At 36.2% G+C, this 13,278-nt stretch overlaps 2 protein-coding genes across 2 annotated transcripts; one reads left to right on the top strand and one right to left on the bottom strand.

Moving 5' to 3' along the window:
- Positions 1-364: 364 nt before the first annotated feature.
- On the bottom strand, positions 365-1,833 carry LOC122291116. The gene is made up of 3 exons (XM_043098764.1): positions 1,615-1,833; positions 1,210-1,461; positions 365-1,018 (listed from the first exon to the last, which is right to left on the bottom strand). The coding sequence occupies exons 1-3, from the start codon at positions 1,831-1,833 to the stop codon at positions 365-367; spliced, it is 1,125 nt and encodes a 374-aa protein (XP_042954698.1).
- A 9,871-nt stretch (positions 1,834-11,704) lies between these two features.
- Positions 11,705-13,272, top strand: LOC122291667. Its single transcript, XM_043099507.1, has 3 exons — positions 11,705-11,837; positions 12,539-12,739; positions 13,027-13,272. The coding sequence occupies exons 1-3, from the start codon at positions 11,820-11,822 to the stop codon at positions 13,072-13,074; spliced, it is 267 nt and encodes an 88-aa protein (XP_042955441.1). The 5' UTR covers positions 11,705-11,819; the 3' UTR covers positions 13,075-13,272.
- Positions 13,273-13,278: the final 6 nt, after the last annotated feature.

Genomic DNA, 13,278 nt, shown 5'->3' with positions numbered 1-13,278 from the left:
TATTTTATATTGTATATTTGATTTATAATTATTAATTTTTAAATACAACTCAATTCACCCCCCTCTTGTGTTAGTCATCTGGGCAACAGCATAGTTTCCCAAACACCAACTGATAAGGTGACATACCAATGGACATCTTATGCTCCTTAAGGACCTACATAAACGTTTTTTCTTGCAGTGCACTAAGTTTATTGGAGATGATCACTGGTAATATTATTTCATCTCCAATGAACACATACTTGAGGTAACTGGGGAGAGGCTTCAAATCTGAAATGGGGGCCTGCAAAACAAAGGATAAATGCCTATCGTTAGAAATTGGTAACTCAATATAAGGAATGATACCTAACTGTTGTACTTTGAAAATTCATTCAACGCTTAAATTAGTACTCAAGGCTAACTCCTCATTCTCTTTCTCAAGATACTTACTAATGGTAACTTCCAATCCATCTTTTCCATTAAGGTCAAAAACTTCATATGCTAAAAAATCAATCACATCAAAAGAATAAATAAGATTATTATCACCAGGATATTTCATGGTATCATAAATATTAAACTTAACAATTTCACCATCAAATTCCATAGTAAGCGTGCCACTATGAACATCTATATTAGTCTTAGATATTTTTAAGAAATGTCTTCCTAACAAAATAGGAGCAGTTTGATCACCAATTTTTATATCAAGCACATAAAAGTTAGTAAGGAAAACCAAATCATTAACTTGCAGCAGAACATCCTCAACTACACTCTTAGGATATGCATTAGATCTATCAGCCAATTGAATCACAACCCTAGTTTTATTCAAAGGTCCAAGTTTTAAAGAAGTATGTATAGAATATGGCATGACATTGATAGAAGCTCCTAAAGCTATCATGGCCTTCTCAAATCTAGTGTTACCTATCGTACAAGGGATAGTAAACATATCTGGATCTTTGCACTTCGCATGGAGTTTTCTTTGAATAACTGCAGAAACATTATCTCCTACTCTCACCTTCTCACATCCTCTAAGTTTTTGTTTCCTCTTGATTGTACACAGTTCTTTAAAAAATTTAGCATAACAAGGTACTTGTTTAATAACATCTAAAAGTGGAATATTTACCTCTTATCTACGAAAAGTCTCGTATAAATATTTATTTTGCTCATCTCTTCTAATTTCTACTAAAGCCTGAGGAAAAGGAGGTACTGGTTTATAATAAACTTATGCTTAGGTACATCATCGTCATTGGGAATGTTCCTGTCTACAACAACGGTTTTTTCCTTTTCTTGCTTCAACGATGCAAGTGCTTCATTTACTAGAATCTCAACCTCTTTACCACTTCTCAAAACGATTGCACTTGCATTTTCTCTTGGATTTACTACTGTTTGAGAGGGTAATTTTCTCGAACTTTGTGCCTCTAGTTGAGTAATTGCAATTGTCATATGGCCGATCTGATTTTCTAGACTTTGAATATTGGTCCTCGTCTCCTATTGAAATTGCAAAGTATTAGTGGTAAGAGACTTAACAATATCTTCTAGATACATACCAAAATTAGAAGTTTGGCTCAGTTGTTGTCTAGGGGGGTATGGCTGTTTATATTGTTGGTAACTTGGGCAGTTTTGATTCGCAAGCTAATTTACTTGTGAATTCTCATAGCTAAGATTGGGGTGATCCCTCCATCTTGGGTTATACATGCTCAAATAGGGATCATACTTCCTTTGCAGTTGTCCAAGAAAACCACCCGCTGCATTCACTTGCTCAATGGGCTCCTCTTGAAGAGTTGGGCATATATTGGTTGGATGCCCTACTACCGAACAAATCCCACAAGTTTTCGCTGTTTGCATATTACCTATAGCCATTTGACGAAAAAGAGAAGTTAGACTTGCAATTTGTTGTTCAAGGGAGGAAATATTTACCTCATTATCATGCCTAGATGGAAGGTCAAGCCTCATGCTAAATTGTTGAGAATTGGTTGGCATATTTGCAATCAAGTTTCTTGCAGCCTCGGGAGTTTTATCCACCAAAGCTCATCCACTAGCAGCATCAATCATGCTCCTATCAGTGGGTAGAAGGCCCTCATAGAAATACTGGATAAGTAATTGCTCACTAATTTGAGAGTGGGGGCAGCTTGCACATGATTTCTTGACACTTTCCCAGTATTCATGTAAGGGCTCTCCGTTGTGCTGCCTTACACCACAAATTTCTTTTCAAATGTTGGCCGCCCTTGAAGCTGGAAAATATTTCTCCAAAAACAACCTTTTCATCTCGTTCCATGTGGTAATACTCTCAGAGGGTATATAATAGAGCCAATTCTTAGCCAAATCCTTCAAAGAAAACAAAAAGGCTCTTAATTTAATTTGCTCTTCAGTCACCCCTATGGGTTTCATACTCGTACACACCACATGAAGTTCCTTTAAATGCTTGTGAGGATCTTCACCTGCAAGGCCATGAAAAGTGGGCAAGAGATGTATTAGTCCAGATTTTAATTCAAAAGTAATAATAGCATCTAAAATAGGGAACGCTATGCATAAAGTTTGTTGATTTAAATCAGGGGCAGCAAACTCTTTCAAAGTTCAATTTCCAGCCATGACTTCCTTCTCTTCTAAATCAGAATCGCTAGCAAATAGGGAATCAAGAACCAGATCGTTCTCTTAAGAATTTCTTTGAGCTTCCCTCCTTAACCTGCGCAAAGTTTTCTATATTTCTGGATCGCACTAAAAATTACCTTGATTAGAAGATCGAGTTACAATCATAAACAATCAAGGGAACTCTAATAAACCATGAAAAAAAAATTAGGAAAAGTCTAGAGTAATGAAAATAAATAAAAATATCTATTGAAAACTAGCTTTTTTTTTCAAAAATTTCAAGAATGAAATAAGGATCACAAGAACCACAAAAATAAACTAGAATCACTCCCCGGCAAAGGCGCCAAAATTTGATGTGTTGTCACAGGCAACCAAAAATAAAACCTATATTCCTAAAAATACATGTAGTAGTACAAGTAAGGATCATTCCCACAGAGAGTGTCTAGCCTAGTTTTATGTTAAGTGAACAAGGATGTGGGGTTGGAGTTTAACGAGAACAATTTCAAGAAGAACAACTAAGAAAAAATTCAAATTAAATTATCGAAATCAATCAAAAGAACAAATCTTGGTCTAAGTCAACATCCACCATCAAAATTTTACAACTGATCATCGATGCAAGTATATATTAATTCATACTTTGAATATTCATCGTTGGAATTATTTTCCTATCTCTCCTTAGTCCCAATTAATTAGAAAAAAAGTGATCTAATTAACCTTAACTACTAAACAATCCAAAATAAGCGTTAAAGGTTTAATCTAGTAGCAATCTCAAGAATTAGAGAGATCAATGAAGCTAAACAATATAAGCACAAGCGGCTGCATTTAATTTAGTCAAGAATTCTTCTTAAGATCTAATAATTTCTTATGCAACAAATCATTAAATCTTAGTTGCTTCATAAATTAGAAAGATCAAACAATTACGGATTTGATATCTAATCTAGCAGTAGATTGCAAAGAATAATAAACTATTAGGCCTCCTAGTAATTAAACGAGACAATCATGAAAATAGGCATAAAAGAACATCTGATCCTCAAAGCATAAATTAGACACTAAAAACGAATTAGATCTCACAGTTTTATTAATTTCGAGGTTTCTGTTTCTTTCGACCAATTATGAAAATTTAGCCACACAAGGCCATGATGAAAACTCAAATGAAAAGTTGGAGAAGAGGGGGAGGGAGAAATTTCTGGATGTCTTCTGATATTTTTCCCCCACTTAGCCTGATCAAATCAGTTTTTTTGAAGCCTACCCAATCTATTAAAAATATTCTCAATATTATCTTCCACTAACAATATCCAAATCTGACTAATTAATGAAAAATATTAAAAATAAAATAGAGTCCTAATATAATTAGGAAAGTGATGTTTTCAGCTTGAATTTTCATGCACCAGATCTCAAAACGTCTATAGATAAATCACGTATTTGAATTTCATGATATGGAACGTTCTCGAACTTTAGTAGTGCAGATGCCTCAATTTCAAGCCCAATTTTTACCTTTATTTATCGATTATTTCTCAAAACTCAAAACATAAAAGTTGTAGAAATTTCTCTTGGCGTTGCATATCATTTTGATTCATTTCAATTAGAGTTTGGATGAGAGATTTATGCTCAGATTACGAAGCAATGTCGAAACTGTCAAGAATCACCCCATTAGCTTCATTTTGTATTTAACAACTCCATTTGCATCCTAAATCAGAATATAAAAATAATGAGTACATTTAGGTACCAAATAAGTATAAAAGACTAGACATTAAAGGAGAAAAATATGACATTTTGCATTCTTATCAAAATGCTTTCTCTACACGAAATTCTATCACTCACGGACTAGTCTCGTTGACCCATTACCTTAGTAGTGACATAGAGGTGGGCAATGGATCCGTAATAAAAATTTAAGAAATTCTTTGTAAAATTTTTATCTAGGAAGGTTTATGCATATTAGACGCAGTTTAATATGATTTGTTAAATCATAAAAAAAAATTAATATAAAATAAATCTAATGTTTTATATTAAATATAAACATGTAAGTTTATTTATTTTGGAAAAAAAAAATCTAACTTACCAATGTGAGTTGGAAAACTCAGTCAAAATTGCTTCTGCTTGGCTACTGAGATTTCTCAGATGAGAATTTTGAGTTTTAAGGTTAAATATTAAAATATTATATTTTAATATTATTATTGTTTTGGGATTTGAAAAAATAGAAAAAATGTTAAATTGTTTATTATATTTTGTATAAGAATTTGTGAAAATTGTAATGATGAGATGAGAATTTTGTATTTGAGATAAAAATTCTACTTGGCCAAACAGTACCTTAGAGTTGAGGAAAATGGAACATATGCAAAGTGATTGAGAAAATGTCATACTCATCACAGACAATGATTGTTACTCAGAATTCATTCTTCCTTTATTTCTTTCTTGTGTACATTTGATTGATCTATTTATAAAGATTATTATATAACAAACAATACAACTGTGCCAATCATATAATGATAGGTTGCTAAGGAATCTCAATTCTGTTATGAGAGTATCTTCTAGAACTGTAGTATTTTCCTCTGCTCTTGTTGTAGGTCTGTTGCATGCATTACTATGAGGTGTAGATGCAATCTGCTGAGGTGCCTTAATACCCTCCCACGATTTAAGCGGCACTATGGTCATCATAAGGTTTGATCATAGCTGAATGAACCTTGCAACAGATAAGGGCTTGGTCAGGATATCAGCAATCTGCTCTTTACTGGAGATAAAGGACACTTGAAGAGTTTTAGTTGCAACCCGCTCACGTACAAAATAGTAGTCGAGCTCGACATGTTTTGTCTGAGAATGTAGAACAGGGTTCACTGATAAATATGTAGTTCCTAGATTGTCACACTATAAAGTAGGAGAATGAGTAAGGAAACCCCCAAGTTCTTTAAGTAAGGACTGCATCCACGATTTCACAAGCTGTATTAGCCATTGATGTGTACTCAGTTTCAGTGGAAGGCTGAGCAATAGTAGCCTTTTTTTTAAACCCCAAGACACAAGGTGGCGACCAAAGTAAATACAAAATCCACTAGTTGACTTCCTGTCATCTGGACATCCAACCCAATCAGCATCAGAAAAAATTGAAAGTTTGAAAGAGGAGGAAGGAGAAAAACACAAACCAAGAGATGGAGTATGACAAAGAAGACAAAGAATTCATTTTATTGCCTGCCAGTGGGGAATTCTGGGGAAGTACATAAACTGACAGACTCAATTTACATCAAATGAAATGTCAGGGCGTGTAAATGTCAAGTATTGGAGACTACCGACCACACTCTGATAGAGTTGTGGATTGTCAAAAGTGCACCTATCAAGTAAAGTGAGTTTAGTAGAAGAAGACATAGGAGTATTGACAAGTTTGGAATTATGCATCTGAGTTATATGTAACAGATCATTAATGTATTTTGATTGAGAGTGAAATAGACCTGACAAACTCCTAGTGACTTAAATACCTAAGAAGTAGTGAAGCATTCCTAAGTCTTTAACATAAAAATGTAGACTCAAGGAATAAATAAAATCTGAGATAATGCTAGGGTTGGATCCAGTAACAATTAAATCATCAACATAGATGAGAATATAAACATAATTAGATGCAGTATTTAAGATGAACAAACATGAGTTAGAATGAGAAGCAACAAAACCAAAGGAAATCAATTTTCTAGTGAGTTTGGCAAACCAACCACTAGGGGGCTTGTTTCAGCCCATACAGATATTTTTTGAGCTTACACACGTGTGATGGGTAATTTGGATGAGCAAAACAAGGTGGCTATTTCATGAACACAGCTTCCTCGAGGTCTCCATGGAAGAACACGTTCTGCACATCTCGCTGGTGAAGTAGCCAATTAGAGGTTACGGTAATGGAAAGGATGACTCTAACAGTAACAGGTTTGACCATGTGACTATATGTTTCATGGTAGTACAGACTAGGTTGCTGATGGAAGCTCTTAACCACAAGGCATGCTTTACGGTGTTCAAGAGTTCCATTGGCATGCCTCTTAGTTTTCAACACCCATTTCAAGCCAAAGATGTTGAGATCGGGAGTAGAAGGGACAAGTTCCCAGGTTCAATTTAGGAGTAAGGCTCGAAATTCCTCGAACATGGCCAAACACCATTTTCAGTATTTGTTGGCTTCAGAGAAGGACGTGGGTTCCTCCAGAATAGAGAAGGAGGAAGAATGAGGGAGAAGTGGTGAGGTGGTGAGGGAAACAGAGGGGTGTTTCAAAGGCCATGGGATAGTGCCATTTGTGCGCACTTGGGGACGGAGTGTATTTGTTTGAGAGCGAGTTTTCATGGAGTGATGGGGCCGAGGGTGGTTAGAGGTAGTAGGGGGAGATAGCAATGAAGAACAAATGGGTTGGACATAGAGATATTCGAAGAAGATGAGTCAACAAATGGAGGAGAAGAGGAATTAGGGTTTATGTGATTGCATGAAGAGTGTATGGGCTAGGGTGAGTTATGTGAGCTGGACGAAAGGGAAGGAGAGATGGGTTGGTAGAGGAAGTAATTGGGGGATAGACACAGGTGTGTGAGTGTCAAAATTGAGTGGGCTTTTGGGCTTGGACTCAAAGGGAAATGACTATTCATTGAAGACCATGTCATGTGAAATGTAAAGATGGCACAAATGTAGGTAAAGACACTGGTAGGCTTTATGGTCTGGGCTGTAGTCCATGAAGACACATAGTTGGGACCTAAGATTTAATTTGTGGTGATTGTAAGGTCTTAAATTTGGCCAACAAGCCGACCCAAATACATGCAAAAATAAATAATCAGGAGGATGGCCCATCAAAGTTTCAAATGGTGATTTATCATTAAGGATCGGGGTGGGCAAACAATTAATTAGGTAAGTGGCAGTTTGAAAATATTCAACCCAATATTTTTGTGGCATGGATGCATGGGCAAGTAATGACAAGCTGGCCTTGATAATGTGTCTTTGGTGGCGCTTGATGGTCCCATTTGTTGATGGGAAGGAGGACTAGTGACACGATGATTAATGCCATGTGAACAAAAAATGTGATGAAGAGGCTGGAATTCCCCTCCGCCATTAGTTTGCATTGAGATAATATTCCAAGAAAAGGAATTACAGACATGTTGGAGAAAGGCAATCACAATAGATGACACATCCAATTTTAAATTTATGGGAAACCACTACAAATATTTGGAGAAATCATCTATTATAGAAAGATAATATCGATAGCTTGTTGTTGACAAAATAGGAGTTGATCCCTATACATCTAAAAAGATAAGCTGAAAAGGCCCACTGGATCGAAAGGGGGAGGGGGGATAGGCAAGAGCGTGGGCTTTGGCTTGGGAGCAAGTTGAGCAGAAAGGAAGGTCATGGCTAGTCGTGGTGGGAAGCTAAAATCTCTGGAGAGTAAGCCATGTTGTGTGAGGGGAGGGATGCCCTAAGCGGTGGTGCCAAAGGTTTGCTCAGATGCGAGTGCCAATATAAGCTTGTGGGGAGGAGGAAGAGGAAGATGCTGGAATAGTAGAAAGTGAGCTAGGTTGCGATGGCAGAACGTAAAGGTCCCCGAAAGAGCTCCACCTTGGTACGCAAATCCTTCACCCAGAAAAAACCAGAGTGAAATTCAAAGAAAACCCCATTATCAATCCAAAATTTTCTAACAAAAAGAAGGTTTCTAGAAATCAAAGGAACATGGAGAAGATTATGTAAGAAAAATATGTCAGAAGGAGAGTGAATTTGAGTCGAGCCAACATGCTAAATTGGAAGGGAAGAGCCATCGCTGATGCTTACTTGATTGAACCCTTGATAAGACACATAGTCAAGGTCGAGGGATGAAAGGTTAGGGGTGGTCGCCACTATTTCGAAAACTAGTTAGAGACACTCAAGGGTGAAGGAGGAACATAAGACAGGTTTACAGCCAGTGAATGAGGGGCAAGAGATTGATAAGAGTGGTTAAAACGATGGTTACAAAGTTGACAAACAGGGTGAGGGTCATTTCTGTTTGGGAAGAAATTAGAGGGTGGATTGCCAAGACCAGAATCAGAGAAGTTACGTCCACCATGATAACCCCTTCAATTGCGAGAAAAGTTATGACGACCACGGTTTGGGGATCCAAGTAGAGATGGTGAATTAGTGACCATGTTGTTTGCAAAGAAAGAAGAACCTGAGAGCAATGATTGTGTCTGATGAGAGAGGTGAGATTCATGATTGAGCAGATAGCTGCAGGTTTAATGAGGGGAAAGGGGATCAGGACGAGTAGTGAGAGAGTTGACAAGGCATTCATAGTCGGTCCCAAGTCCTGCAAGAAGGTGGATGGGAAATTCTTGATCAGTGAGAGTGTGACCTGCTGCACTAAGAGAGAAGGCAAGAGTTTTAACTTTGTTATAGTAGTCAGAAATGGATTCAGACCCTTTTTTGAGGGTGGCGACTTGGAACTGGGTGTGAATAACATGGGCAGAGGATTGAGCTTGAAAGATGTTTTGAAGAGTTTTCCAAACTCATAGGAAGTATTATAGTCAAGGATTTGGGCAAGAACAGAATCGAAGAGGGACGAGTTGATATATGAGATTATAAGCTAGTCTTGGAGGACCCAATGTGTATGTGCAGGATTTAGGTTACCATCAATAAAGGCAGTGGCAGAGGGGATGGTGCCATCAACTTATCTTAAGAGTTGGTGGCCTTTGAGGAAAGGCAGAATTTGAGCCTTCCAAAGGAGAAGTTGTGAATGGTGAGTTTGATGGTAATGAAGTAGGTGGCAGAAGTGAGGAAGGGGGTGGGAGCAGGAGAGGAGGAATTTTTTTCTGGATAGGCCATGGAAGGGAGGAGACGTGAGTCCTAGGCTCTAGATACTATGATGAGAGTTAAGGAAAATGGAACATATGCAAAGTGTTTGAGAAAATGTCATACTCATCACAAACAATGATTGTTACTCAGAATTCATTCTTTCTTTGTTGCTTTCTTGTGTACATTCAATTGTTCTATTTATAAAGGATATTACATAACAAACAATACAACTATGCCAATCATATAATAACAGGTGACTCAGGAATCTCTATTATGTTATGAGAGTATCTTCTAGAACTTTGGTATTTTCCTCTGCTCCTGTTGTAGGTATGCCGCATGCATTACTATGAGGTGCAGATGCAATCTGCTGAGGTGCTTCAATAAAGATAACATTAGGCTTATACTTTCATTTGATTATCATATTATTTATTGATGCGGCATTATTCACCCATTTTTAAATTCTATTTAAAATATAAGAACAAATATAAATCCAATGATTGATAAATTAAGTCACACGCACACAATTATATGGATTCGGAGTAAAGTATCTTAACTCTAAAGTTAATCATTTATATTATTCGATTAAAACTAAAACTATATACATAAATAATACCTTTATAGACAGGAAGTGCGTTTTTTATAATAATATATTTATTGACCTGAAATGGCTTTGTTTTATAAAAGATATAAAATATTTTTTTCTATTAACATTAGGCTTGCTATCCATCCCTGGTGGGCGGGCAGTCGGCCATCTAGCCTTGCGCACTTGCATGGGCTGAGGTTGGCCCCAGGTCGTCTGCACAGAGAGAGAGAGAGAGAGAGAGAGAGAGAAGCGTGAAAAAGAGATGGAAGAACTTAAACCTGAAACGAAACGACGTTGGAGAGTTTATAAATATATGTAATATATAAATATATATATATAAACACGGGCTAGTGGGTAAAACCCAGGTGAAGGCAGGGAAGGTGCCCCACCCAACACCCACTGCCAGCTTTCTCAAAGGGGGTCACACCCACTCGTCTGCTCACTCCAAGGGGAGCTCAGGCAGGTGGGCCGGCCCCCACTCCAAAATAACATTATAGGCATTAAATGATATTATGAACTTATTATACATAAGATTTTAAATCAAATAAACATAGTCTTAAAAGACATTTTAATTTTCTTTTGCCCTTCTTTGTTTTCTCTCTCAGCTCATATTTAACCCAACTCTCTTTTTTTTTTTTTAAGTTAAAAAATCGATTCAACATGTTCATGAACTTAAGTTAAATATTCAACGTTTGATTCATTCATGTCGTTATTGGGTTCCTTTGCAGCATTAGTAATTTTGGTCTGTTTCTTTCTCTATGTTTAGATTTTCTAGAAAACCCTAACATCACAATTGTCGGTAAGAATTGTACTCAACGGGCTTAGAAATTAGGTTTAACGAGTTAAAAAATGCGCTTAAAGTCTAGGCTAATATCAAATGGCCTACTCACTTAAGAGTAGTGGTCATGGCGAGGTTGATAACTCACCCGTGACTAGCAGGAATGATACACGTACAATTCTTTTTATAATTAATTATATAATTATATTTTTAATTGAGAATATTTTTATTAAACGGTGTTATTTTTATAAATTATTTTATAAAAATACTTCTCATTTAAAACAGAATTACGTAAAAGATTGTAAAAGAGATTTTACGTATATCAATTTTCATAGTCATTGTAATGGTGTGGTAGTTAGTTTAAGAAAAAAAAGAATATACTTTTTATTTTTCTAATGTCCCTGCAATATTTATAAAAGAAAGTTATATTTGATGGCCTTACTAAAATTATATTTATAAGCAATGTAGAGATCCATTGGGATACAAAAATCGTCCATTCTACTTTATATGCAAAAAAATTTGGTGTAAAAGTAGTTGAATATTGGTAGGGTGTCGCCTAATAGAGACCGTTGAGCCTGCCTCCTGGGCAAAATTTACTTTTTTATTTTTTCTTTTTATTTTTATTCATATTTTTAACACCTTTAAATATTTTTTAAAATTACAAATACATTAATAATTACTTTCTTAATTGGTAAGTAAAAAAATTAAAAAAATTAAATATATGAGTGGTCAAAATGAAGAGATAAATTAGCATTATTTAAAAGTAATTCAATGTCAATTTCTTTGTCTAAAGAACCAATACATTTTCTAATTGAATCAACTGAAACCCAAATCTCTAACAGATTTCACTTTCAGTCCTCTGGATGGCAATATTTTTTGGCCGAAGATGTCTCCCTCTCTCACATTTTGTACCTATCGATGTTTTCTGACTAAAATTACGTGAACTTGTCTGTTCTTGTCACCATGCAGAGCGCACGTAAATGGTTAGAAATCATACTGTCTTTTCAATAGTCCAATTAAACCATGCCATGTGGCAGAGCAACTTTCAGTTAGTTCTCGAATAACTATATATGGTGAAAATGGTAATGAGAAAAGATTACAACTTCTTGGGCAAGCCCCATTCTCACCTCTAAGCCTCCACCATGAATCATCCCAATGAGGTACTCTCAAAAACTTCAGAATCTCTTGTTTTTTTTCTTGAGTAAAAGGGTCAGTGGGGGTGATGGAAGATTAACCTCTGCTAAATCACCCAACAAGAGAGGAAAAACAGATCGGAAATTCAATGCCCGATTGTTTATTTTCAACGATCATTTTCTTTTGATGATCTTTTAGGCCTGATTATTGAATAGGGTTGGTAGTTTTTGGGGAAAGAGCTTCTTCCCCATCTTAGCTAGAAACTATTGCACCATTTTTGCCTTTATACTCACTCAATAATGGATCGGGATCTTTTGATTATCATAAAGAATGGAGGGGGGAAAAAGGAAAGATACCCTAAACTAAAGAGTTTACATTTTATTAGAATCTTTGTCAAGGCTTTTCTAGTGCATTTTACTTTTTGTTTTTTTCTTAATCCTACCATTGTTATTGTCGAAGAATCTGCATTACACCCTTTTTCCCCCCTCTTCTTTCTTCTTAATTAGGGAGCAAAAAAATGTTCTTGAGCTTGTATTGATCAATGTGCGTTGACCAAGGGGATATTGACCAATGCAATCTCAAGATGTCATATAAATGGCTTTCTAAAGAAGCAACTTCTTCATAATGACCATCCAAATGTGATGCCCATTGATATTTTGTTAGTCGTGTGAGTTTCTTAGATGATGATATATATATTGACTAGTTGGATATTCTACTACATGTACAGAAAAATGGTTGGATGTCTGTTCCTCAATTTGGGGGGTGGGATCATACGGCCCCAGGAGCAACTGACTATTCTGTTGTATTTTCTCGAGCTCGAGCCAATCGTAAGCAGCAAAAGACGGACTTGAGTGACTTCAAGCGCAACAGTATCGGTACCGAAAGGGAGCTCATCAACCCTGTTCATCATCAAGATGATCAAATAATGGTGAGCCTTCATTTTAGTAAATCCCAGTTATAAAATGGTTGTTATAAGTGTCTGTCTTATATTTAGAAATCATTCTAGAGGGAATGTGTTTTTCTCACTTTGGGCAAATGCCATGCCTTGTTTTGATCCATATCCCCTTGGTCAACGCACATGGATCATTTCAGGGTATAGTATGCCATCAAAAGCAATCATATATAATTAGTAAATTCTCATGGAAGGAGGAAGAATGGTGATAATCCAATCCTCACATTCTTCTTTCTAATCACTCTCTCTCTCTTGCCATGCAGAGGAAAAAGAAGATTCTGACCTACATCAATTGCTGCATTAGGCCTTGATTTACTAGATGCACTCAATTGTCAATCATCTTGCACTATTGCACTAAATTTTGAATTCTGGCTTGTAAATTTATGGATGGCAAATGTTAGTCAATTGAAGCATAAGCAATCAAATATTCTGTAATCTTTCTATTTTTTTCTTGGCCAGAAGATTCTGTAACCTTTCAAGTATGCTATGTATGCTATTTACTATCTAAACTTCTG

The sequence above is a fragment of the Carya illinoinensis genome, chromosome 13 (assembly GCF_018687715.1).
Source record: "Carya illinoinensis cultivar Pawnee chromosome 13, C.illinoinensisPawnee_v1, whole genome shotgun sequence".
Classification (NCBI taxonomy): domain Eukaryota; kingdom Viridiplantae; phylum Streptophyta; class Magnoliopsida; order Fagales; family Juglandaceae; genus Carya; species Carya illinoinensis.
The sequence above is the reverse complement of the archived record's forward strand: the minus strand, read 5'-3'. Positions and strand labels throughout refer to the sequence as shown.

Bases quoted from the DNA above. Each gene is read 5' to 3' on its own strand.
- LOC122291116 (XM_043098764.1), bottom strand. From the start codon at position 1,833: ATGGCTATAGGTAATATGCAAACAGCGAAAACTTGTGGGATTTGTTCG. The intron at 1,462-1,614 runs GTAAATTAGCTT...CAATTTCAATAG, and splicing joins TTAGCTATGAGAATTCACAA to GAGACGAGGACCAATATTCA. The intron at 1,019-1,209 runs GTACCTAAGCAT...TGTACAATCAAG, and splicing joins ACATTCCCAATGACGATGAT to AGGAAACAAAAACTTAGAGG.
- LOC122291667 (XM_043099507.1), top strand. The intron at 12,740-13,026 runs GTGAGCCTTCAT...CTTGCCATGCAG, and splicing joins ATCAAGATGATCAAATAATG to AGGAAAAAGAAGATTCTGAC.